We start from the raw sequence: 24,563 nt of genomic DNA, 5'->3' as shown, positions 1-24,563 counted from the left end.
AGACTTACGGGGTACTGGAGTATGTACTGTACAGACTTACTGGGTACTGGAGTATGTACTGTTGACTTACTGGGTACTGGAGTATATACTGTAGACTTACTGGGTACTGGAGTATGTACTGTAGACTTACTGGGTACTCAGGGTTCGACACTAACGTTAGTCCGTTAGTCTCAGACTAATACATTTTCATTCGGACTAATAAAATATGTGGCTAATTAGTCCGGACGGACCAATAAAAATTTCTGAAAAACAATATGAATAAATTACCGATGTCTGATTCTCGACAACTTTTACTGGAAAACCCCGTGTGTATTTTTAGATTTCTAGCTTTTGGCGGGTAGTTACGCAATGCTGGGTCAATTCAGCGCTTAATTTTTCGACTGATCAATATGAAGTGTAAGGTTTTAGCAATCATGATTTAGTATGACACTTTTAAGAAAGATGTTGGACGTTTTGGATGTAATATAAAGACAAAGGGAAAAAAACGAGATCGGGAATACGATGGTACTTGCTGATTGCGAGATTTCAATGAATCCGTGGAATAATATATTTCACGTAAATACTTTGTTTATTTCAAAAAATAATATGTATATTAAATTTACGTTAAATTAATGTTAAAAACATTGATGTTTCTTTTTTTTTTGACGGACTAATAAAATCGCGTGCAGACTAGTAAAAGTAATGAAGCACTAGTCCGGCTGGACTAAAGCCTTAAAAAGTTAGTGTCGAACCCTGGTACTGGAGTATGTACTGTGGACTTACTGGGTAGAAGATACAATAACTGCTTCATCTTGATCTCCGAAGTGGACCTCTATATTGAACGCCTCGACATCCACACCCTGCACAAAAAAGAAGAAGTCCGCTAGCTCAAATGAGGGTTTATTTTCCAGGAACATCATTGACAAACATTGCAACAATATTTTTTTTAGCATGGATCTTATTTTCACAATTTTTGCTGTATTCAGTTGCACCATGGGAATATTTTATAATTAACCATATAATAAACATATACTATCAGAGCTCCAGATAAGGTGCATATTTGCAGAAATATGCATTGAATTTTTCAAAATACGCATTAGAAATTAAATCAGGGCGTACAATTACGCATTAGCAATCATAAATAAGCATTACATTATGAAAGTACTGCGTACGACGGATTGAATGATGCAAGTACGATTTAATTAATTATGTGAATTGAGGTCAGCTCAGTGTTTTAATTTTTATCGAAAGGAATTTTTTTGGCTTTCCACATGCTCCTGTGCTATAAATAGCGCCGCGTGACTTTTAATGCAAACGGAGAGTAACTCCAAAACTATTACCTCAATCGATGGCAATATAGCAAAACCTAATATATATTTTTGATTAAAAAACAACAACGGGCGGGACATTTTGAGAGTGGCAGGTTGGTATGAGAATCAAAATATTAATTTTATCTGGCCAAAGGAAGGATATTTTTCTCGGTAAACTCTTGCTATGATCGATATAGGCCTAATCTTAAATGGAGTTCTGTGTTCCCCTGGTAACTTTGCCTACCGTATGGTCTTTCTGGTGAAAGAAACAAAATGTTTCTTGGTTAAAGCTAAAAGATGACAAAATTTTAAAATTTCATTAACCTAATTGATTTATGCAGAAACTCCGTTTTTTACATTCCTCTTTCAAAAACACTTATTTTGATAACAAGCTAAAAATCACATTAGATGTCAAAAGAGCAATAGATTAACAAAATACTCTTTGATTATTCAGCTAAGAAGCAAAATCTGCATTGATTTGAAAATTAGGGAGTAAATACACTTTGAGGTAAAAAATTATCTGGAGCTCTGTACTATATACATAGAAGTTATGCTACAATAATTACAGAATGGAACATTTATCTACATACCATGAGAAACTGAAATATTACTGGAAAGACTTTTATATAAACAGCATTAATCTATACTTAGGAATAGGCTTCAGATATCCTCAGAAGACCCTCAAAAGACTGTGTAATTCCCATAATGCCTCACCGAGACTCACCTGAACTCTGAATTTGATTAATTGATTTACAGCACTGAAGATTGGATTGGACAAGGTTACAGGGTAATTCCCATCATCCTTCACTGTGAAGGTCATAAATAGAACCACACTGTCAACTGAAATAATGACAACATCTTCTCAAATCACTTGTTTTTACTGTCAAAATGAAATAAAAAACCTGAGGAATAACACAGATTAAATCTCCAATGTTAATTATTATATCTATAAGTATCGAAAAAATGTCCATAGGACATAAATGCCAAACCACCCCCACCCTGGGCTCATTAGAAATGAAAATTGTATAAGTCCATGAAATATGATGAAAATATCTTGAAAAGTTTCTTTAAAACTGAGTTTTATAATAAATAGTTAAAATAGTAAAGTCAAAGGTCATTGGGAAGGTCAAGGTGAAAAAAAAATGGACACCTAGTAGATAATTCAAACCAAATAATGTATCAGTGCAAAAGCTAACATAAAAAATATCTACAATAGTTTCTATGCAACTGAGCTAAACATAAATTTGAGAAAAATGATGTCAAGGTTAAAGGAAAGGTCTAGGAAAAAATTTGATGAGTTGAAAAGCTCTCTTCAATATATATATCAGCATATGAAGTTTGATCAAAATATCTTGATTTGTTTCTTTAAAACTTAGCTAAACACAAACTTGAGAAAAGTGAGATCAAGGCAAAATGAAAGATCAAGGTCAAAAATGTTGATGCCATTGAATACATGTAGCTCTCATCAGTATGCATAAGCATGTAAAGTTTGATAAAAATATCTTGAATAGTTTCTTTGAAATTTAGCTAAATACCGTAAAACTTGTCTAATCAGGGCACCACTGGTTCCAAAGAAATTGGCCAGATTAGACAATATTACTGATTAGAAAACATTTTTAGCAATTGAATTTATTGAAAGGGACTTAAAGTTCACATGTATTACATGTAGGCAAGATATTGGATTACACAGCATCCGGATTAGACAAGTTTTACTGTACAAATTTGAAGTCAAGGTCAAAGGAAAGGTAAACGTAAAAAAAAAATGTTTTTGCAATTGAATAGCTCTTACCAATATGTATCAGCAAATGGTTTTATAAAAATATCTTGAATAGTTTCTTTGAAACTGAGCTAAACACTAATTTTAGAAAAGTGAGGTCAAGGTCTAAAAGAAGGTCAAGGTCAAAAAATGCTGATACTGTTGAATTTTAGAAAATTCTCATGAATATATAACAGCATATGAAGTTTGATAAAAATATCTTGAAACATTTCTTTGAAACTGAGCTAAATGCAAAGTGTGATGGAAGGACAGAAGAAAGGACAGAATACAGACATGCCCCGGCCATATTCTTGGCAAGGCATAAAAATATCAATGTATGTGATGCTGATTTCCAATGTTTAGTTTCTACATCCTTGGATATTCTCAAAGACATAACTGCTGTTATTGATCAAGTACAAGTTCCTAAAATACCCTTCATAAAAAACCTATCTGTCTCATAGAAACCAATCTGTGTGTTTATAACTCCACTGACTGAGATGAGGCAGTTGTGTAAGAAATTCTCTGCCTGGCTTTTATTACCACAGATTTAATGGCTGAGACTTACATCACCTTTATTCCCAAGTTAGACAACCTTACTCCATAATCAGAAACCAAAATAGGAAATTCAATCATTCTCTTATGTTCTTTGTCTGGATCAATTTCAACCTGAATATCGCAGTCTGTCTCCAAATTAGTCATATCTCACTTCTTATAAACCTCAAAAACCCAACAACAAACGTCTTAAATCAATGTCTCTCTTGATTTTGATTTATTGTTCTCTGTGGAATCTCATTTAAAGGAGGAGAATTTTAAAGTCGCAGCCTTCCCATGTCAAAACATTATTGTGGCCATCAACTTTAGGTCTATTACTTCAACAATACAGTTGAACTTCGTTATCTCGAACTAAATGTGACCAAAAAAACTTTGAGATATATCCGACAATTTGAGCTATCAGGGGTAAAATACTTTAAGAATAAGTGGTTGGAACTTCCAAATCACTTCGATATAACCATGGTATTCGAGATATCAGTGTTCAAGATACCAACGTTCAACTGTATCTAAAATCAATTGAAGCTTGATGTCTAATTTTTAGATGGTGACCTTCTATTTTGACTCAATTATATTGTTCCGTATAAACTTTGTTTCCCTGACAATGTCCTTATCCCCTACTGTGGCCCCACCTTCATACGGGACAGTCCTTATCCCCTACTGTGGCCACACCTTCATACGGGACAGTCCTTATCCCCTACTGTGGCCCCACCCTCATACGGGACACAATTTGGACAAAATTAACTAAAGCTAACCTGGTGATGCATAAAATAATAACTATTGACCTTACTGTTCTCAAGGAGAATTTCAAAAATTTTCCTTATGTATTCAGAGAAGGTTTACCTAAGTTGTTAACTGTAACATTGGCAGAAAAAACTCCTGATTGGTTAAACACTTTGGACACAGCCGGACTTCCACTAATCACTTCCTGTCCATCAGAAAATGTAAACGTGTACACCAGGTCATCTCTCCTGCAGACATTTCCTACAAAACAAATAAAAATAATTAATGAATTTTTTACATTCTATCATTATCTAACATATTTGAATTTATTTGGAGCATTTTCCATATTGACCATTTTGATGACAATAGAAGCCACCACTTATAAGTAATTTTAACCACTTCCTGAGTGATTGGATTGTGCCACTTTAAATCTAGATTTTAGCTTGACAGTAGTGTATTGTAAATCCATTTTTTCTTAGCTTGACAGTGGTGTATTGTAAATTCAGATTTTTCTTAGCTTGACAGTAGAGTATTGTTAATTCAGAATTTTTCTTAGCTTAACAGATGTATTGTAAATCCAGATTTTTCTTAGCTTGACAGTAGTGTATTGTAAATCCAGATTTTTCTTAGCTTGACAGTAGTGTATTGTAAATCCAGATTTTTCTTAGCTTGATTGCATGTGGTATATTGTAAATCCACTTTTTCTTAGCTTGAAAGTGGTGTAATGTAAATCTATTTTTCTTAGCTTGACATTAGTGAATTGCTAATTCAGAATTTTTCTTAGCTTGACAGACATACTGAAAATCCAGATTTTTCTTCATTGTTTTACATGTATTGTAAATCCATATTGTTCTTATTTTGTCCTTGTAAATCAAGATTTATTGTTAGTTTGTGTTATATGTATAGTAAATCCAGAATGTTCTTATTTTTGCAGACAACTTTATATAAATCCAGATTATTGTTTGTCTTAAATGTATTGTTATTCAAGAATGTTCTTGTAAATCTGGATTCTTCTACGTTTGTCTTATGTGTATTGTAAATCTGGATTTAGTTTGTCTTACATATGAGAATCCAGATTGTTTTTAGTTTGTCTTCCATGTAAATCCAGATTTTTCTTAGTTTGAGAGTACCTGTATCTTAAATCCAGATTGTATATCCAATTTGTTCTTCATTTGAATTATAAATGCTCTTATTTTGTCCCCCATGTATTGTAAATTTAATCCAGATTGTTCTTAACATGACAGAAATATTGTAAATCCTTTTTTTTTTTTAATTTGTCTGACATGTAAATTTGCACCAATCATGATGTTTCTGTAACTGTGTACAATATATATTTTTTCCTGGAGCACTCTTGCAAGACACATCCTAGTTGTTCCTGATTGACTTACTTATTGAGACAGTTAATATTTCCTTTAGTATTAAACACTTCATTTTTAATGAATATTATCTTCAGATATAGATTAAGTCTTGGTCTGGGCTGCTGTCTGACTTCCTTATTGATAAAAGGACTTTTTTTTTCACCATGTCTGACCAAATACCAGTCAGAATTTCTTTTCCAAAAAAATCTTATTTAAATTAAAATTGTGAGTGTGTGTTTTTATTTGGCTACACAAATTTTGTTGGAAGGCCAGACATTCATTATAAAGTTCATTTCACTTTCACGTCTGGGCGGGCAATTTTAGGATCTGTCAATCAAAACCTCTGACTCTTAATTACATAAGTGATTAGGTAATGAAAGATGACATTTAAAAAAAATCAAAATCTTTCATCCATTACAGAATTTGTGTTTCCATCTTTTCTAAAAGAAAATTTTCATCAGCTACAAAATTGTGCCTCCATTTTTTTTTATGAGAGACTATACCTGTATACCTTTGTAAAGTTTTAAAAATTTGAAAATTTTCTCCAGGAAAAAATTTGTTTGTGATAATGTAAGCCTTTAGTTTAACGTTACTAGCTAGTGCCATATATCACATAATTTTGGTGTGGGGAATGTTTGGTGAATTTATCATCACAAAAGGAATCTGAAATATTGGCATTTCATATTTTGGCTGATTTACATTTTGTGTTTTTATTAGTCCTGTTTTTTTTTATATTTTACTCTTAATCAACCAATGTCTACAGGTAATGATGACAACAGCTTTAATCCGTGTCAGTTCAAATATTAGCAATGTGTTAATCCTTATCTGGGAGTTAAATCATAATGGGTTAAGTTCATAAAAGTTACTATGTTCTGCATATCTGTGTTTAAATGTACATTCATAAATCATAATATGATGACAATAGCTTTAATCCACGTCAGACTCTATAAGTGATGTGTTAATCCTAACCTGCGAATTAAAGCATAAAGGGTTAAGTTTACATAAGTTATGAGTCACTTAATTATTCATTGGATTTTTTGTGAGATTTATGAGATTGATCACATTTTACATTAACAAACTGGTAGCTTAAGAAGAAAACTAATTATTTTTAAAGATGATGAAGAAAAGTTATGGAATTATGACGTTGCTTTGTTTAGCTAAAACGATTACTATTTAAAGTAAGCAACTGCGCAAATCTTCCTGAAAATTATATGTCATTGAATAAAATAAGATTAAAAACATATATTGATACATGTGTATTCATAACCTAGTTTCACAATGCACTGATTACACAAAATTTAAAATAAGGCAGATAACTCCGTAGAAAGTTTTTGGAAATTTTGGGGCTTTATTTTTTGGTAAATTATTTTGGTCCGCCAACAAAGCTAACTTTTAAAGTGCGCCAAAATTACCTGATATATGGCAAATTTCATACTCTTTTTTAAAGTGAGTTAAACAGGATGAGCAACATTTTCATTGAGCTCAATCTCAAACAAAAAAGGTCTGCTTTATATTAAAATCATACCTTCTTCAGTAACCTTAAATACGAGAGGAGAGTTCACATGGGGCTGAATCTGGTTCATTTCCAGGGATAATCCGTTAATCTGCCGCTGGACCAACACGCGAGTTGAAAACTGGACTTCAGATACGTCATTAAATGCAAAAACAACCACAGTATGCAGTCCCTCTTTTGAGAATCGGAAGTTTACTTCATACAAATCTTCTTCTTTTATGTACAGAACTTTGGCTGTCTGTCTGCCTGTCCCAAGATCAAATTCTAACTTCACATGACTCCCCCCACAAGTTTTCACCAGAAATAGAGTAACTTCTCCCTCCCTGACCACACCCCTGGGATACACAGACCGTTCCCTCTTCATTACGACACACTGGATCTTCTCCTGTATATGGACAAGACGGGCAGCATAACTTGTGAGTTTACTAACTCTGTTGTACGCAGTAATGCTGATATTGTATAACCCCTTGTGCTGAAATGTGAATACTGCCTCTGATGAAAGGTTTGTATTCTCTGTGCTGATTGGTTGAATTTCTGGCATCTCTGTTGTGATTGGCTGAATTTCTGGGTGGACAATCCATGAGAACTGTGCATTACTGCCTCCCATTACATCAGCTCGGCAAAGAATAAGTTCCAATTCTGGGTACACAGGTCCACCATCACACTGGACGTACAGGTCTGACAGAGGAACTAATATATGGACATTAGTGGACTCTGTCACAGTACTGAGGCTATTCTGAGTCACTGTAGAAATCTGGTAATAACCTGGCTCAGTAAAAACATAGCTCAGCTTTAACGAGCCTTGGACAACATCCACAGAGTTGTTATTTTTAGAAATAGTCCATGTGACATCTGCAAATATCGAGAATGGTTCACATTGCAAGTCAAACTCACAAGCTTGGCCAACAGAGCAAATTCCAGGAGAGATGATTTGGGAAAAACCAAGGCGTTTCATGACCAGCAATTCAGAATCCAGCTCCACAATTTCAGAAAAATTACTACTGAATATTCTCGCTGTTGGTCTGTACACTGCCTCTTTTTCAAAAGCATGTTCAAATCTAATATTGAGGAGACAGCCAATGCCGTAGGTGGTGGTCACGAACATTTCTCCCAGGGTGCAGTTCAAGGCCAGCGTCTGTCCCTCTGTATCTTCTAACAAGGCTCTGTGTGTGTGACCATCCAGAACATCTATGATCAGAGTGGAATTGAACCTGCTGTGAATTTCAGCCTGGATCAAGAAGTTTACCACTGTCCCAGAGGGCACAACTCGAGAATCTGAATCTGCCAGTGAAAATCTGACATTGGAGAGGTTCCGCTGTATCACAACCTACAAATTGTAAATAAAAGGCTTTTTAAAAATTTTCAAGAAAGAGATAATTTACAAACATTACAATTTCTTGAAGAATGAACTTTTGTTAGGATGTTGCTTTCTTAGTTGGTGAATTAAATGCATTCCCTGGTCTAATATGACTTTGAGGCTGAAATCAATATCCAACAGACAAGATTAAAATCTTTAAATATCTCAACTCCTTCCCACCCACCCCCCTTGAATAAACAAGATCCTGGGGGTGGATAAAGAAACTTGACAAGCATTACGGCACTCATATTTTGTCAGTGCAATGCAGGAAACGAAGTATTGACAATTGTCTACATAGAAATGACTCATAACAGAAAATCTTTCAAGCTAATTATAGATATTACACAATTATATCCATACTGTCTCAGATGTATTCAGAAAGAAGAAAGCCAAATGAAAAATGATTAAATTTTGTACTTTTCAGTGTCTAGAAATCACTTCTGAAATCTTTTGGAACTGTTTCCTTTAAGGGCATTGCCCCTTTCTCAGTTTACTTACTATTAAAGGTTCATTTTGTTGCACAAACAAAGCATCCATTATCAGGGTACCCACTTTTATTCATTATTAATAACTTGTTTATGAGTTAAACTATTATACAATTAATTACCCCTTATGAGGTCAACATGGTGAAATAAGGACCCTCAACCTTACCAACTCGGTGACCTGACCTGACCAAGGCCATGTAGCGGCCAAGGTCATGACAGGTCACCAAGTGGGCCTGGTTGAGGGTTCTTATTTCACCATGTTGACCTCATAAGGGGTAATCAATTGTTTTATAATACTGATATAAGATGAAACAATTTTGGAAGGCCTAACTAAAATTGTATACATTTTGAGGTGGTTTCCTGATATTGACCTTCAATCATAGGGGTCACGGTAGGATTCGCAACTCAAAACATTAAGGACAACTCATCTGTTAAATAAAGGTTATTTATAGTTTCCTGACAACAAATGTTAAACAACCCCTCCAAGGAATACATTATAATTATATATGATATCGAATTCGCTAGTGAAGTTGTTTATGTTTTTGCCTGCAACAGTAAGTCTTGTAGATTTAATTTGCACCGCTGATTTATTTAAAAACTTTGTGATTGTCAGTAACATGCATTGTTATAAATTCACAAATACCATTCTCGAGTACAATGAAAATCTGGTGCAGATTTTTACTGTGTAAAAGAGCCAAGTCTGTATTCCTTGAATTTGATATTGTAAGGAAATTTTCAATGAATAAACCATAATTTTTAAAATGTATCTATTGGCCTATCATATTCTGTATCACAAACAGACAATGCACATTTTATTTCGGCATGTTTTTTTAAAAAATATATATAATTATTAGTGTATGCATAAAGTTTAATTAGAAGGGAATTTTGACTATGAGGTCATTATGTATATATGTCATTATATCCCATGTGCAGTGATTCCTAGGTTATTATTGCTGTAAACAGTACACTTTGGAGTCATTATTGAGTTTTAAAACCCTCTAACAAGCCAATCAAATTTGAGTATTCTCAGCAGAGGTATAACACATATATGAGGGTTGTACATAAAGTTCGTGGACAACCTTGATAATAACTGACAAACATTGGTAAAATACATGTATATGAAACTATTATTTTCATTAAATTCATGTTTCATTTCATTAATATGCAAGTTTTCATTACAAACAAACACATATAGTTATATTTTTATCAGATAAAAAAAAGACACACACTCATACCCAGAGCACTAAAATGAAAATCCTTGATGTTACCCGATGTCAAAAGCTAATTAAAATACATTTAACTTTTCTCAATGTAGTCAACGTTTAACACATTACTTATGTCGCTTTAACCAGTCATAAAAAATGTGGACAAACTGTTTTGGTTTCATAGGTGAAATTATATTTAACACTTCCTGTCTCAGAGCCTGCAAAACATAATATCTCTGTCCCCGTAAAACAACTTTATGTATGGAAATAGAACGGTTTGTCGCCCATCACTGTCAATCACGTCACGAGAGTCATTTTTTACAGCACTGCAATCTTGGAAAGATGGTCTTCCTTCACGCAAGTCATCCTGTAAACTGTCCCTTCCGTCCGAAAATCTTCTGTGCCACATAAACACTAAAGATCGGCTTACTTTACTATGTCTTCCCACCTGTTTAAGGAATTTATGGGTCTCTGTTGGTGTTTTTACGATGTCTATACACAAAATTTTATCACTGCTATCTGCTCCACCTTTTCTGAAAACATTTCTTTTTACGAACAATGACAATCCTGTCTTGATAGATTCTAACCTCGATTTCTCTGCCATTTCGAAATTTTGAACATTAAAATTTTGCAGGTTTGATGCTAAAACATTTTTCAATGTCATAATCGAAAGTCATCCAAATTTTCGTAGAATTTTACAAAATACAAATGTAAAAAGTGATAAATAACTTTTTAATTAAAACTTTGCTGGCTGCGGGTCAATATCCCATATATAATAATGAAGTCATAATTGTAATTACACATTTAAATTTGAATAAAATTTTACATTTTATAATTCACACATAGTATAGTATTACAAATATGCTAATAATAAATATCTATAACACAACTTTTATTTATATTTTAGCTTGTCCACAAACTTAACGGACAACCCTCGTATATGTATATATAACAAATATATATATATATTATTTCATATATGAAAATAAACAACTTATCTGAAGCAAAGCTAGTATGCATCATCCCATTCTTACCACATAAATGGACTTGGTCTGTTTGCCAAAGTGATTCTGCGCAGTGACCCATAACTGATGTACTCCTAAAGACTGGACGACAAACCACTGAAAAAAAACAACAGAATTATTTCATAAACCTTTAATTGCATGCATAGTGATTGTCACTTTTTCCCAGATTTTTTGGGGTGACTTTCATTATCAGGGCTTTTGACTCCAGACTACTGGGGACTGTTTTTGCAAAAGAACTTACGACTAAGACCAAAATTTAATTCTGCTTATGACTTTCCATTTTACTCTAGTTTGAAAAATGGTTTTAATCTTTCCAAAAAGAATTTAATAAGATAAGTTTATGCTAGTAATTTGAAACAGAATCATTAATTTTGCAAAATTTTACAATCAGCTGAAGTTTTTGGTCTTAGTTGTAAGTTCTTTTGTAATACGGGTCCCTGGTTTCTCCCAGATATAAAGAGAGAGTAGAATGGTATGCAATTTTTTCTTAAACTAAATGATGTTCTAATTGTTTCATGTCTGCCTCTGACTTGAAAGTCGTCTAATGTATAAATTAATTGATCAAATTCAGAACAAAAAGACTCATCCCTAAATCCTTAGTGTATACAAATTGTCACTTGTATAAACACTCAGCTATTCTACAGTGGAACATAAATTAAGAACTGAAGGAAAGTTAAGCCGCTAGTGTATACAGACAGCCAAAAAAAGGAGCAACTCTACAGCTCCATCATCAATCAATGGCATTCCTCATCTTACATCACTTCCCAATATCAATTAGATCCATAACGAAAATAGAAAGGAGTTTATTTTTCTCTTAAACCAAACGCTCATTCAACATCAGTGTTCAATACATCACTATTTCATCGATAGTTATAAACAAGCTATCTGTGGCCAACATACTAGGGTTAAAACAGTCATAAAATGTGACCTATGTTCTGCATATCTGGGTTTAGCTGTACATTTGTAAATTATAATCAGGGTTCAACTATACAGTTATAAATGGTGACCTGTATCTGATATATCAGGGTTTAACTGTAAAGTTGTAAAAGACAAAATGAAATTTAACTTTGCTGTGATTAACAGGTGAGATCTTAGTTCCACATACCCAATTTCCACTGTACATCATGTACATATCAGACCTCTACTGTATAGACATATATAAAACTTCCACAATGAAAATATCATCATGAGCCGCCTAAGTACAATAACTCCACAAGGTCCCACTTCATTTTCTGAGTAGTATTTTCTTTCATTTGATTTCAGTTACTTGGAGACACACAGCACCTATAACTACCTATAACTCCAGCATGCTAGAAGTTCACATTGAGTTAGGCCGGGTAACCTCTGATGTATGTAGGAGTGTAGAGTCATTATTGTAGACTCTTACTTAAAGTATATACAGTAAAACACGCTTATTGCAAATAGGCTTATAATGAACTAATGCTTACAGCGATGTGATTTTCATTCCTGGTGACTTTTAAAGTATATTTTAAATTTAATGGATATAAAGAATTACTCTTATAATGAAGCAAAATTGTCTGTCCCTGGCAGTTCATTACAAGCGTGTTTTAATAGATTTTTTGACTTGGTGCTTCATAATAAAAACCTCTGAGGTATACAAGGAGCGTGGGGGCATTACCCAAGGATCTTACCTATAGGAATACATTAACTACAGCTTTTGACTTGATCCTGGGGAATAAGAAGCAGAACGCATTAACCGAGGCATTAACTTGAAGATCACAGTACTATAAATAGAGCTCTTTTTCACACAGAATGTTATCATTTTATTGACAATTTTCCTTTACCAGGAACAAGTGAATCCCCCCTAGACTTTTAATCTCCCTAACTCTGCCTGATCTAACCTCTCACATCTGTAACAACCTGTCGCCTTCCATTAACTGTCAAAAATTTAATTACCATCCAATCACAGAGCTTGTTATAGTGCCCTGTTAATCAAATCACCTTCACTGCCATAATTCACGATTAATGAAACCCAGCAACTCAGTTGAGAGATAGTCATGCTCATTTAACCCACAGAACTGATACTGAGACCCTATAATCAACTAAATTAACTTTCCGCAATAATTCTAGCAAAACTTCTTCTTCAACAAAATCTTTATTAACCCCCCCCCCCCCTTTTTAAAATTTGTTTATTCATTGAATATACATTGGAAAATCAGAATTAAGTCAAAAAAAATTCCTATCCACAGATTCCAGATTTTTTAATTTCTAAAACAGGTTTCTACAGAAGCAGCTGTTTGACCTTCTTGACTTTAAGGTGCACTCCAAATGAATAGTCCACTCTATACCAAGTTTAGTTAATGCATATTCTATATCTACAAGCTATGAGCAGATATCAGTGGATCCAGCCATTGACTGAAGGTACCTTACACTCAATGATTGTGTAGGTTTGGAAATTTAACAGTTTATATATGTTGTAATTTTGTTGAAATTTTGAAGTTATTAATGCAAACCCTGTAATTTATAGAAACTTATTATCAAAGCTTTGATTAAGACCGATACATGTACTTCAGAGGACTGAATTTTATCAATGTTATCAATTCTGATGATTTATTCAAAATAGATACTAATTGTATGAACCTAATTTTCATACAATTTTTTTCCAAAATTTTACATTTTAAATACTCTCAACATTAAACAAAATATCTTTTCTTGGAAATTAATCATACTTTGCTAAGTGGTTGTACTGTTTTAAACATTAAACATCAGCATAAGTTATAAAAACAAGAACAGCCTGTCTTACCTGGTTAAAAACCGACAGAAACTGATGAGAAAAACACCAAACAACAAAGAGGAATTTACAAGCACCTGCTAATCTGAACTAAACACTGTTGACTGAGGAAAAACTTTAAAAGGCAGCAGGATTTTTATGTCTGCATGCCTCAAGTCAGCGCATTTTGTCATCCTGACCCCCTCAGGCTTTACTGCTTTGTGACCCCTGACCTTTTTGGGTCAAGAGATCAAATTATTCCTTCCTCCAGGTTTCTCCGAGGTCAAAGGTCACACATATTACCATCTAACATTTTCAGCCCTGCTAATTAATAGGGTTCTTCATCCTGGATTTAATTCTTCATCAAGTCAAGATAAAGTATAGGGGATACAAGGCACCATAAATTTACTCAGAAACAACACTCTGTATTGAATTTTTTATCCTGTACTGATCTCCATATTTTCTCCTCTCATATTAAACATGTTGCTTTACCACATCCTAGGTTTAGTAATAACTGATCAACCTGTTATTGATGACCCTGCTGGGTTTAGTGTTGTTTTTGTGTGTGTGTTGGGGGGGGGGGGCTTTTAAGATTAAAACCAGAGGATTTCTAGTAAATATTTATATGTATTTTTGTTTGTGTGTGTGTGTGATTTTTTTTTAATATCTTTAATTTGGTTTTTAATAAATAAAGCTATATATAGAACTATTTTTACATCTACATCCGTGATATTTTATCTCCTGTATCAATCATTATATAACAACAATACGCCAAAACCAAAATTACTGCAACCATAGAACAAAAATAATTGACATCAAGGCTATAGAGATGAAACACCACCGACCGCTCACTGAACTTATAAAGCCTGCATTTCATTTCAAAATACAACATGTGGTTTCCCTTACACAAGCCTTTCCTCTCTGAATTCTTCTGGTTTGTATTTTGCAATCATTAAGTAAATAATGGATAAAAGAGAATCTAATAACTTATAATTTATTACATAACACAGAGTCTTGTCAGAGTTTAAGTCTTTCTATCTCTCGTAATTAATAACACATTTGTATACAGGTTATACACATAAGGTGTTTTTCCTCTTATATACACAATTTATTATTCATCTGTTTTCTCATCTAAATACTTATCCTTTTTTGTTTTAATGAAATATGACTTATCGATTTGTATGACTTTGATACTAGTTTGATATGAAAACATGAATTTCCACCTGCTTCATTCTTTTATTTGACCTTGATTTTTGGTCAAGGTCATTTGCTTACTGCTTCTAACTGATAATGCGCCATTAAGTAAAATTCTTCTCATAAGGATCGATGTTTCAAGTTCAATTTTCATACTTTTTTGGTGTCAAATTAAAAGCTATATTTTACTTCTTTAAATTAACTGATTAAAGTCTTATTTATGTATCAAAAAGAAATTTTCAACTACAGGTATTTAAAAATATTATAGTTTCATGTAAAGTAATTGAATTTGATTCATTGAGAAACATTTGTTAAAAAACACCGTTACCCTCTGAATGATGAAACCACACCCTCCAGCACAATACAACTTTTAAATTAGCAAAAGTCAACATTACTTAACGAGTGATATTCCAAAAAAACATATCGACAGTGCAGATTCTATGCTTGTGTGCGTTTCACCTTTATTCGTATAAAACATTCAGTATAATATAATAAATACTGGATGTAGTTGAGATAAACATTGAAAATTTTCACCCCTCGAAAACCATTTTAACCAAGCTTGACTGTGCCTGGACAAAGGTTTTCTTGGGGTGAAATTTTCAATGTTACTCTCAACTACATGCAGTATTTATATATTATTAGAAAACTGTATTCAACTTTTCTTATAACTATACATTAAACTGCAAAAGTACACATATTACCATTGAAACTGCAATTTAGTGCTCAATTAAAAAAAATGCAAAGCAAACATATGAGCTTTTTAATTAATCAACCAATTTTCCCTAACAAATGATGAATATATAACTAAAAAAGAAAGTTTTAATGTATCAGAGTGACCCTACAAGCATAACCTTAACCCTAACAAATTAATATAACTAAAAAGAAAATTAGAACATACAGTATATTATAAGAATCCTCCTCACCTACGAAAGGGTTCCAATTCTCTCACACAATTCCAGGAAGTAATCTTTCCTTCAAATTCACCTGATTAAGGAAGTGGATTATAGAAACAAGTGTTTCAGTGTATACACTCATTACTGGAACAATGAAGTCGAAGACCTGCACCGGAAAATGCCTTCACTTGATTGGCTAGATTAAAACACAGGCATACAGCATGATTCCAGGGAACTTAGAGTGAATTATAATCTAATATCTCACCATTCTCTGTGTAAACCATATCTGTAACCACAGATAACAGCCCCACATGATAACGCTAATGAATATTTTATTACCAAATAATGCCAGAGTCTTCATCTTCTCCAATGAAGGTGACATTCAGCTTATTAGATGTATGATGTTACTGGGTTTTAATTGTGCAATGGCTTAATCATTATTGACCTGCACTGAAAGCAAAAGTATCTCCCTAAAAAAAAACACCAGCACAGACAGTTCCAATTTCACTTTCTTCTACATGAACTCTCTTAATTCTCAATAGATCTTAAAGTGATGCAATATTCTGGGAGCTTGGACAGAGCTTGTCTTTGATCTGGTCAGACACAAAATCTAGCCAATTTTATTTCTATCATCACTGTCTGTTGGAGGAGAAAATAATACATCACTGCATGTTCATAGAATAACCAAACTAATCAATTACATAGACAGGGGGAGAGTCCCTCTATCAGCTTTAATTGGGGAGTCAAAATAAAGTCTAGGGACCCCTAAAAATCAGCCCTCCTAGGGAGTCTGTAAAAAGTGCAAAGGTCATATATAATTGGGTCTCTATATAAAGAATATACAGATCCCAAACCAATAAAATTTATGAGCTCTCATTAAGGATTTGAAAAAGTGCAGACAATCCAAAACATTTTGACTTAGGCTGTCAGCTATAATCTGATGGGAGACATAAGTATGCTCCAGACATCTCTTTCAGCAATGTCATTGTTGCTTAAGATTTCAGATGGAGTTGGGCTTTTTTTGTTTTTTTCATTTGTCATCTGAATTTGGTATATGAAGTAATTTGAAGTAATTTACTCTACCACATCCATGGTAGACTATATTGTTACTTTCATTCACATGATTTGAATGACAGATTCCAGGTTTTCCTTTCTTTTTGTATGATATGTATACATTTAATATTTTTTAATATATCTTTTATAAGGAAAAACATGAATATTTGTACATAGTTTAGGTAGCTCACAGTAAAATTCACCCTTTGCCAAGACATAATCATAACACAGATGCTTTCAAGAATAAAATCTAAATCTCCTAGCCTTTATCTAATCAATTCCAAGAAAAGTATTTCACAAATAGGCATAAAATTGACAATCGCCATTGGGAGTGTTAGAATTGAAACTAATTCATGTATCAGACATTTCATCATAAACTTATTATAAAATCAATGCAGAAAGGGGGTCTCCTTATATGACCCCTTCACTTCTCTCCACACTATGATTAGTTCTATCACTCACACACTCTAGACTGATTAATCATCTCACACTAATGGTATTCCCATGGGCCGGTTGCTGGTTACTCATTTTCCCCCTTTACTTACGATATAAATGTACCTAGGACTTTAAAGGATTGGATTGTAATTTACATCCAATTAATTTGTTCCAAGTTAAAATTGCTGTTCTTGAGAATAAACTTTTTAAATGATTTTCCTATATATTCCTATGTTTGAATTAATGTTGAAACACAAAAGTAAGTCTATAAATCCTTCATAACACATGCACTATATGGATTGACTCATCGGTTCCCTACCACACACTTTTAAATTCCGTATTTTATTACATTTTTTTGTTTTTTATTTTGTGATTTCGTTTCTTTTAAGTTGTAATTTTGTTTTTTTATTTTATAATTAAGTATTTCATTTAGTTTTGTTTTTTTTATTTCACAATGTTTTTGTTTTATTCAATTTTTTGTAGTTGGATATGGAATTTATTTCACAAGTGGGAATCAGGATTTTTTTTTTATAATTTTTACGAGTGCGAAGCACCAGTGAAAAATATAAAAAAAATCCTGTCTCATGAATGAAAAAATTCCATATCCAACAAGAAAACATTGAATTTTCTATTTATTACATTTTCTTTGATTTTCCCTTTGCCTCTGTCTTTTCATAACACATTGTCATAGCCTGTGAAGTCATAATTGAGCGGTTGAGACGTCATAGCTTAGCAATTTGAGATTGAATGTATTGCAAACATGGATTTCAACAACATATTTGGAGAAACAGCTAGGCCAGCTAGGAGTATCTTTTTTACAATATTCTTTAGGAAGGAAAATCGAGAGTTTTGCCAGAATATGATTTTAATATCCTTTCACACTGTGACTTCAATAAATAAATTACAGTATTTCACTGTTGAAAATGTAATAAAGTATTTAGTTTTTTTTTTTATTTAGTTTTGGTTTGCACAGTAGGGTTTCCTTAGACACCAGCAATTAGCACCCCTACTCACAAACAGATACACAGACAGACACCAGCAAACCACTTTCACATTATATCCATCATGCCCTGATCTTTTCAGAGTGAATCTGATTTTTGAGACTGACCCCTGACCTTTATCCATTACTTTGGTTCCATTTAGAGTGGCAATCATTCCAAACAGCTAACCCTGGCATGATTAATCTGTTAGAAAATGACAGAGAGAGAATAACAGGCCAATTATCCTCCCAGACTGGAAATGTAGCATGACAAAATCCAGACAATGACTAAATCACATCAAACAGACTGAACTGTAGGACAGAAATTCTCTCTCTCTCACTCCTCTGTCTTTTCTCTCTCTCTCTCTCTCTCTCTCTCCTCCATCCCTCATTCTCTCTCTCTGTCAATTCAGAACTGAATATTAATTCAAAGTTTATAAGGTTACTCCTAAAGCAATAAATTGAAGAAAAAAAAAATTCAGTAAAGCATTTCAACATTTGTTGAAGTCCTAGCCCAATGCAGTGACAGATGCAAGATAGAATATACATAATTATCCAGTTGTATTAATTTGAAATTTCTTCACCTATTTTTGATGTGATGTAAAAAAAAAATGGTATGTTCAGAAAGTCTATGCAGATGAAATAAGTTTTCATAACAAATTGTATCAATTTAGAAGTTCTCAATCTATTTTTGGTCCAATGTAGAAAAAAAAAATAAATGTTATGTTCTCCTGGAAGATCAAGTGCAGGTGAAATAATTTTTCATACCTAATTAATATTGTTTCAATCTGGAAGTTCTTGATCTATTTTTAGACTAATGTAGAAACAATAAATACTTATGTTTACCTGGAGAGTCACATTTAGGTGAACATAACTAACAGCATGATTTCTAGAATGTCGTATCTCAACACCTTATGAGCTGCCATTTATTCAATCATATAATAATAATGATTATTACATCACAAAAAATTTTCACCTTTACTCAGATAAATAATCAGGAATGAAACAGTGTCATTTAATTGAATTCAGCTGTTAAGGCAGAATTATCAGGAATTTAAGTCTGAAACAATTAGCCAAGGCCTAAATTAAAATGCAGCAAAACTTGTGTAGTATGAACACAGATAAACAGAATTTACATATATAGTGAAGTTTAGGGGTCCCCAACAAATTTCTTTACAATTCCTTGTGAAAATTTAACAGATATAGCCAACTATGATGTAAATCACAGGTCCCCAGGACTTCGCTATAGCTGACTTTTACTGCAGTACATGTTAGCTTGCCCTTAGTCAAATGACCCACAAAACTTAGTCCTACTCTAAATATTTCATTCCTTCTTTCATTTACAATTTTTATTACTTTTTTGAATCATTTTATGCATATTCATTGGTTTACAATTTTTGTTGAAAAAATTGCCTGAGGACATTCAGACCCTTTGAATTACTGTTCTTCCTGAGACATAAACTATTGATTGATTGAGATTTAACAAACTCAAAGAGAACTTGGTACAGTGCTTGGCATCTTAATGGGAAATATATATGGCAGTCAAGAGGAAATTTGACAGTTATACATACTGCTTTGTGATTATGATTGCTTTAGCAAATTCAGTGAGAATAAATTGATAATACATGTATTTTGAATGAAGATGTTTCTGAATTTTAGGATGAAAAAGTAAAATATTTTTCCTACCTACCTACCCATTGTTAAAAGCCTGGGTCAGAAAAGGACAAACTTTTTTTTTTAATTTTGGCTTCATGGGCCTTTGATGGTCACTTGAGCATTGTTCATTAAATTGTAATGGGAGAGGAGAAAGATGCAACGGACCAGACCATGATTCGAACCCGGGCCCCTTGAATCTCCAGTCAGGTGCTCTACCAATTGAGCTATCTGGCCTCTGGCGATCGAACCCGTCTGACTGCCACAAAATCATGAGAACAGTTTGCCTATTAGATGTCCATGGTAAAAGAAGATTTTTCACTCCATGTTAAGCATTTTCTATATTAAGCACTCCCCACCCTGGCAAGTCTGGACCCTAGACACAGTGGTCAAGAACTGTCAACACCAAACAATGGACAGGAAAACTTCTCCTGAGTGACTCAGAAATTCTAATAAAAACTGCCTGTCAGGAACCCTCTGTTTCTTCTCTCATTAAGTTCCTTGTTAAGTGTTCAAAAACATAGCTTTCATGACTACATAATGGTTAGTACTCAAAAAACTTACCAGCAATAAGCATACTTGTATTTAAGAAAAACTCTTCTGAGGCTAGCACAGATACCTGTTTTAATGAACAGCCATTGCTGCAAGAATCCGCTGGTTTGACCTTCTTAATCCCGAGCTTCGTCTCCTCAAAGAAGAAGGTCACATCCTCCCCCACAGAAACGGACACCTCTAATGAGAAATTAGCTCCCCGAAACACGGAGAAGAACTGAGCCTCCACTGGGACATCATACCCCTCCGGTGTACAGGAAGGCTGATCAGAAAGGTCAACAAAGTTCACGATCTCGAGGTCATGAGGTGAAGGTTCAAGGACATTGATGGACAAGGTGGCAGAAAGTTCAGATAGTCTGTTGCTGACATAGACATCTGTAAATAAAAACAAGTTGCCTTTTTCTATCATGTAGATTTAATTTCCAATTCACCAGAATTAAGCATAAAATAAACCTCAATGCTTTTTCTCTTGCTTCCATTGTTTCTCACAATTTGATTTTTTTGACAAAATACAGAATAAGCCTTTATCATGTGTACAGATTAGTCTTGACATTAACAATGTGTTTGATAAATAACATTTCTACAAAAGCCAGCGGGAATCTCTGAGGATAGAAAGGTCATCTTTTATCATGTGTGTTACCTTGTGAGGAATGTGCTCTGTTTATCCCTCTAAGGTTTTTTTTTAAAGTTTTATCTTTTTGAAATCATGGATGAATAAAGTCTGTTATTTTGCTCAATTTATCACAGACATGCAGAGCTTTGTGAACATATGTAGTTTACTGTAATTACACCAAAGCCAGCACCTTTGACTTAACATGTCGCCACTCATATGAAGATCAAGGCCCCATTCCCTTCTCAGTGGGCAGCAAGATATATATATAGCCTTCTGATCTGAATGAATCTTGCGGGAGTTACTTCCATAGATGACTTAAATTTTATTTTGTTCCAGCTAGAGACAAAGATGCCTATCTTTTCTTTATTTATGATGTGTTTAATACTTTAAAGAAATTTTAGCTTTTATTCTGCATTTATAATTATTGAATTTTTATGGAAAAGAGTACAAAATTAAAATCTGCAAAAACTTTTTTTTTAAAAATCCCATATTATACAATTTTTCTGCAGTATTACATACAATACCAAAACTCTGAGAAAATTTATAAACCACAAAATCTCACTAAATTCCACCATCTCTTAGGGACATTTCCCAAGGACAGAAAGTGTAAGTAATCTCAGAGTTTTACAAACCAATACGGAATAAGAACACATTTTTTTTCCAAATTTATAATTAGTGGTTACTTTTATTAGTTCCGTATATAAAATTCTGAGGTTTCCCAATGCATTTTCACTTTCTTCATCAACAAATGTCCTAAAGAGTACATTTGAATTATTATTCCTGAAATATAATGTAAAGGCTCCAATGGGATAATTCAAATATCATGTTTCAGGAGAATAAATTACTTGAAAGATCTGAGGCGGGGAGGCAGTAGAATACAAGGAAATAAAGTGGAAACAAAGTTTTAAGTGAGGGAGGGGTCCAAGATGCCATCCTCCCTTGTGTTGTTTCATGTTTTTTTTTAAATATATATATATATATATATATATATATATATATATATATATATATATATATATATATATATATATATATATATATATATATATATATGAAAATAAAAAATATTAAGGCAACAATGTTAGTAAAACGTAAGCGCTTTCATTACTTCTTCAGACGTTCTACGATTCAAAACAATATAAAATAATATATATATATATATATATATATATATATATATATATATATATATATATATATATATATATATATTACACTCTGGGAGCAAGTCCCTGTGACAAAATCTCACTAAATCTTAAACATAGGTAATCAAAGATTACGAAGCTCACCTCGACGAATGTTATCTACATTTAAGACAAATTTCACATCATATTTTTTTTCTAGTTAGGGTACATCCCAAGATCAATATCCATGCAAGTTTGATTTAATTATAGACCTGCTCAAAAAACTTTTGACCTGTTTAGTAATCAAGAAAATTTTGGTCAGTTCCAACATCCAAAGCAAGTCTGGAAGTTTTCATCCTTAGATGCACCATCTATGCAAGTCTAATCATAACAGGCCATAATATTATAAAGCTACTCCAAAAAAATTACCCTGGTCACTCATCTGGAAAATGTACGTCAGATTCAGAATCCAAGGCAAGTCTGGAAGTGTCCATCCCTAGATACATCATCCATGCTAATTTGGTTAAAATATGGCTAAAATTCTGGAAAATCTAGGTCAGATCCAGCATTCGAAGCAGGTTGGTTAGTGTACATCCCTAGATGCATCATCCATGAAAGTTTGGTCCAGGTAGGGCTTATAGTTACTTGGGAACGAGACTACTCCTAAATCTAAACCTGGTCTCACATGTGGAAAATCTAGGTCAGATCCAGCATCCGAAGCAAGTGTGGTAGTGTCCATCCCTGGATGCATCATCCATGCAAGTTTGGTCAAGGTAGGGCTTATAGTTACTTGGGAATGGACCTGCTCCTAAAACTTTAACCTGGTCACTCATCTGGAAAATCTAGGTCAGATCCAGCATCCGAAGCAAGTGTGGTAGTGTCTATCCCTAGATGCATCATCCATGCAAGTTTGGTCCAGGTAGGGCTTATAGTTACTTGGGAATGGACCTGCTCCTAAATTTTAACCTGGTCACTCATCCAGAAAATCTAGGTCAGATCCAGCATCCGAAGTAAGTGTGGCCATGTCCATCCCTAGATGCATCATCCATGCAAGTTTGGTCCAGGTAGGGCTTATAGTTACTTGGGAATGGACCTGCTCCTAAAACTTTAACCTGGTCACTCATCCAGAAAATCTAGATCAGATCCAGCATCTGAAGCAAGTGTGGTAGTGTCCATCCCTAGATGCATCATCCATGCAAGTTTGGTCAAGGTAGGGCTTATAGTTACTTGGGAATGGGACCTGCTCCTAAAACTTTAAACTGGTCACTCACCTGAAAATCTAGGTCAGATCCAGCATCCGAAGCAAGTGTGGTAGTGCCCATCCCTAGATGCATCATCCATGCTAGTTTGGTCCAGGTAGGGCTTATAGTTACTTGGGAATGGACCTGCTCCTAAAACTTTAACCTGGTCACTCATCTGGAAAATCTAGGTCAGATCCAGCATCCGAAGCAAGTGTGGTAGTTTCCATCCCTAGATGCATCATCCATGCAAGTTTGATCCAGGTAGGGCTTATAGTTACTTGGGAATGGACCTGCTCCTAAAACTTTAACCTGGTCACTCATCTGGAAAATCTAGGTCAGATCCAGCATCCGAAGCAAGTGTGGTAGTGTCCATCCCTAGATGCATCATCCATGCAAGTTTGGTCCAGGTAGGGCTTATAGCTACTTGGGAATGGGACTTGCTCCTAAAACTTTAACCTGGGACGCCGACGCTAACGCCGACGCCGACACCGACGCCGACGCCGACGCCGGGGGTATAGCATAAGCTCATCTCGACTTCGTCGAGGTGAGCTAAAAACAGCCCTCAGCAAAGAACAATAACTCCTGCAAGGACAAGATGGAAATTTGCTTTTTATGTCTTTATATTTGTAAGAAAAATGTTCAAGATTTGATATTCTGCATGCAGTTTTATTGGCCTATCTTTGTAAATTGGTGTGAAATGCTAGCACAGATGAGCATGCTGTGTGAAAGAAAAACCAGACTACGGTTAAATGAAATATTCTCTGTTGAAACTGGAGAAAATTATGCATCACCAGGCCATATGTCACCTGTCTTTGGTACAGAATATTTCCAATCA

At 33.9% G+C, this 24,563-nt stretch overlaps 1 protein-coding gene across 1 annotated transcript in view; it reads right to left on the bottom strand.

Annotated features, from left to right (window-relative positions):
* The window catches only part of LOC133193586 (polycystin-1-like protein 1), a 149,948-nt gene that overhangs the window by 116,375 nt on the left and 9,010 nt on the right, over positions 1-24,563 (bottom strand). Inside the window, exons 5-10 of the mRNA XM_061329547.1 lie at positions 20,818-21,125; positions 11,270-11,356; positions 7,201-8,515; positions 4,438-4,578; positions 2,014-2,129; positions 763-839 (exon numbers count right to left, since the gene is read on the bottom strand). Coding sequence (XP_061185531.1) covers positions 763-839; positions 2,014-2,129; positions 4,438-4,578; positions 7,201-8,515; positions 11,270-11,356; positions 20,818-21,125 — 2,044 coding nt within the window. The remainder of the gene's footprint in view (positions 1-762; positions 840-2,013; positions 2,130-4,437; positions 4,579-7,200; positions 8,516-11,269; positions 11,357-20,817; positions 21,126-24,563) is intronic.

The sequence above is a fragment of the Saccostrea echinata genome, unplaced genomic scaffold (assembly GCF_033153115.1).
Source record: "Saccostrea echinata isolate AGI-Se365-2 ecotype Australia unplaced genomic scaffold, CSIRO_AGI_Sech_v1 ptg000028l, whole genome shotgun sequence".
Classification (NCBI taxonomy): Eukaryota; Metazoa; Mollusca; class Bivalvia; order Ostreida; family Ostreidae; genus Saccostrea; species Saccostrea echinata.
The sequence above is the reverse complement of the archived record's forward strand: the minus strand, read 5'-3'. Positions and strand labels throughout refer to the sequence as shown.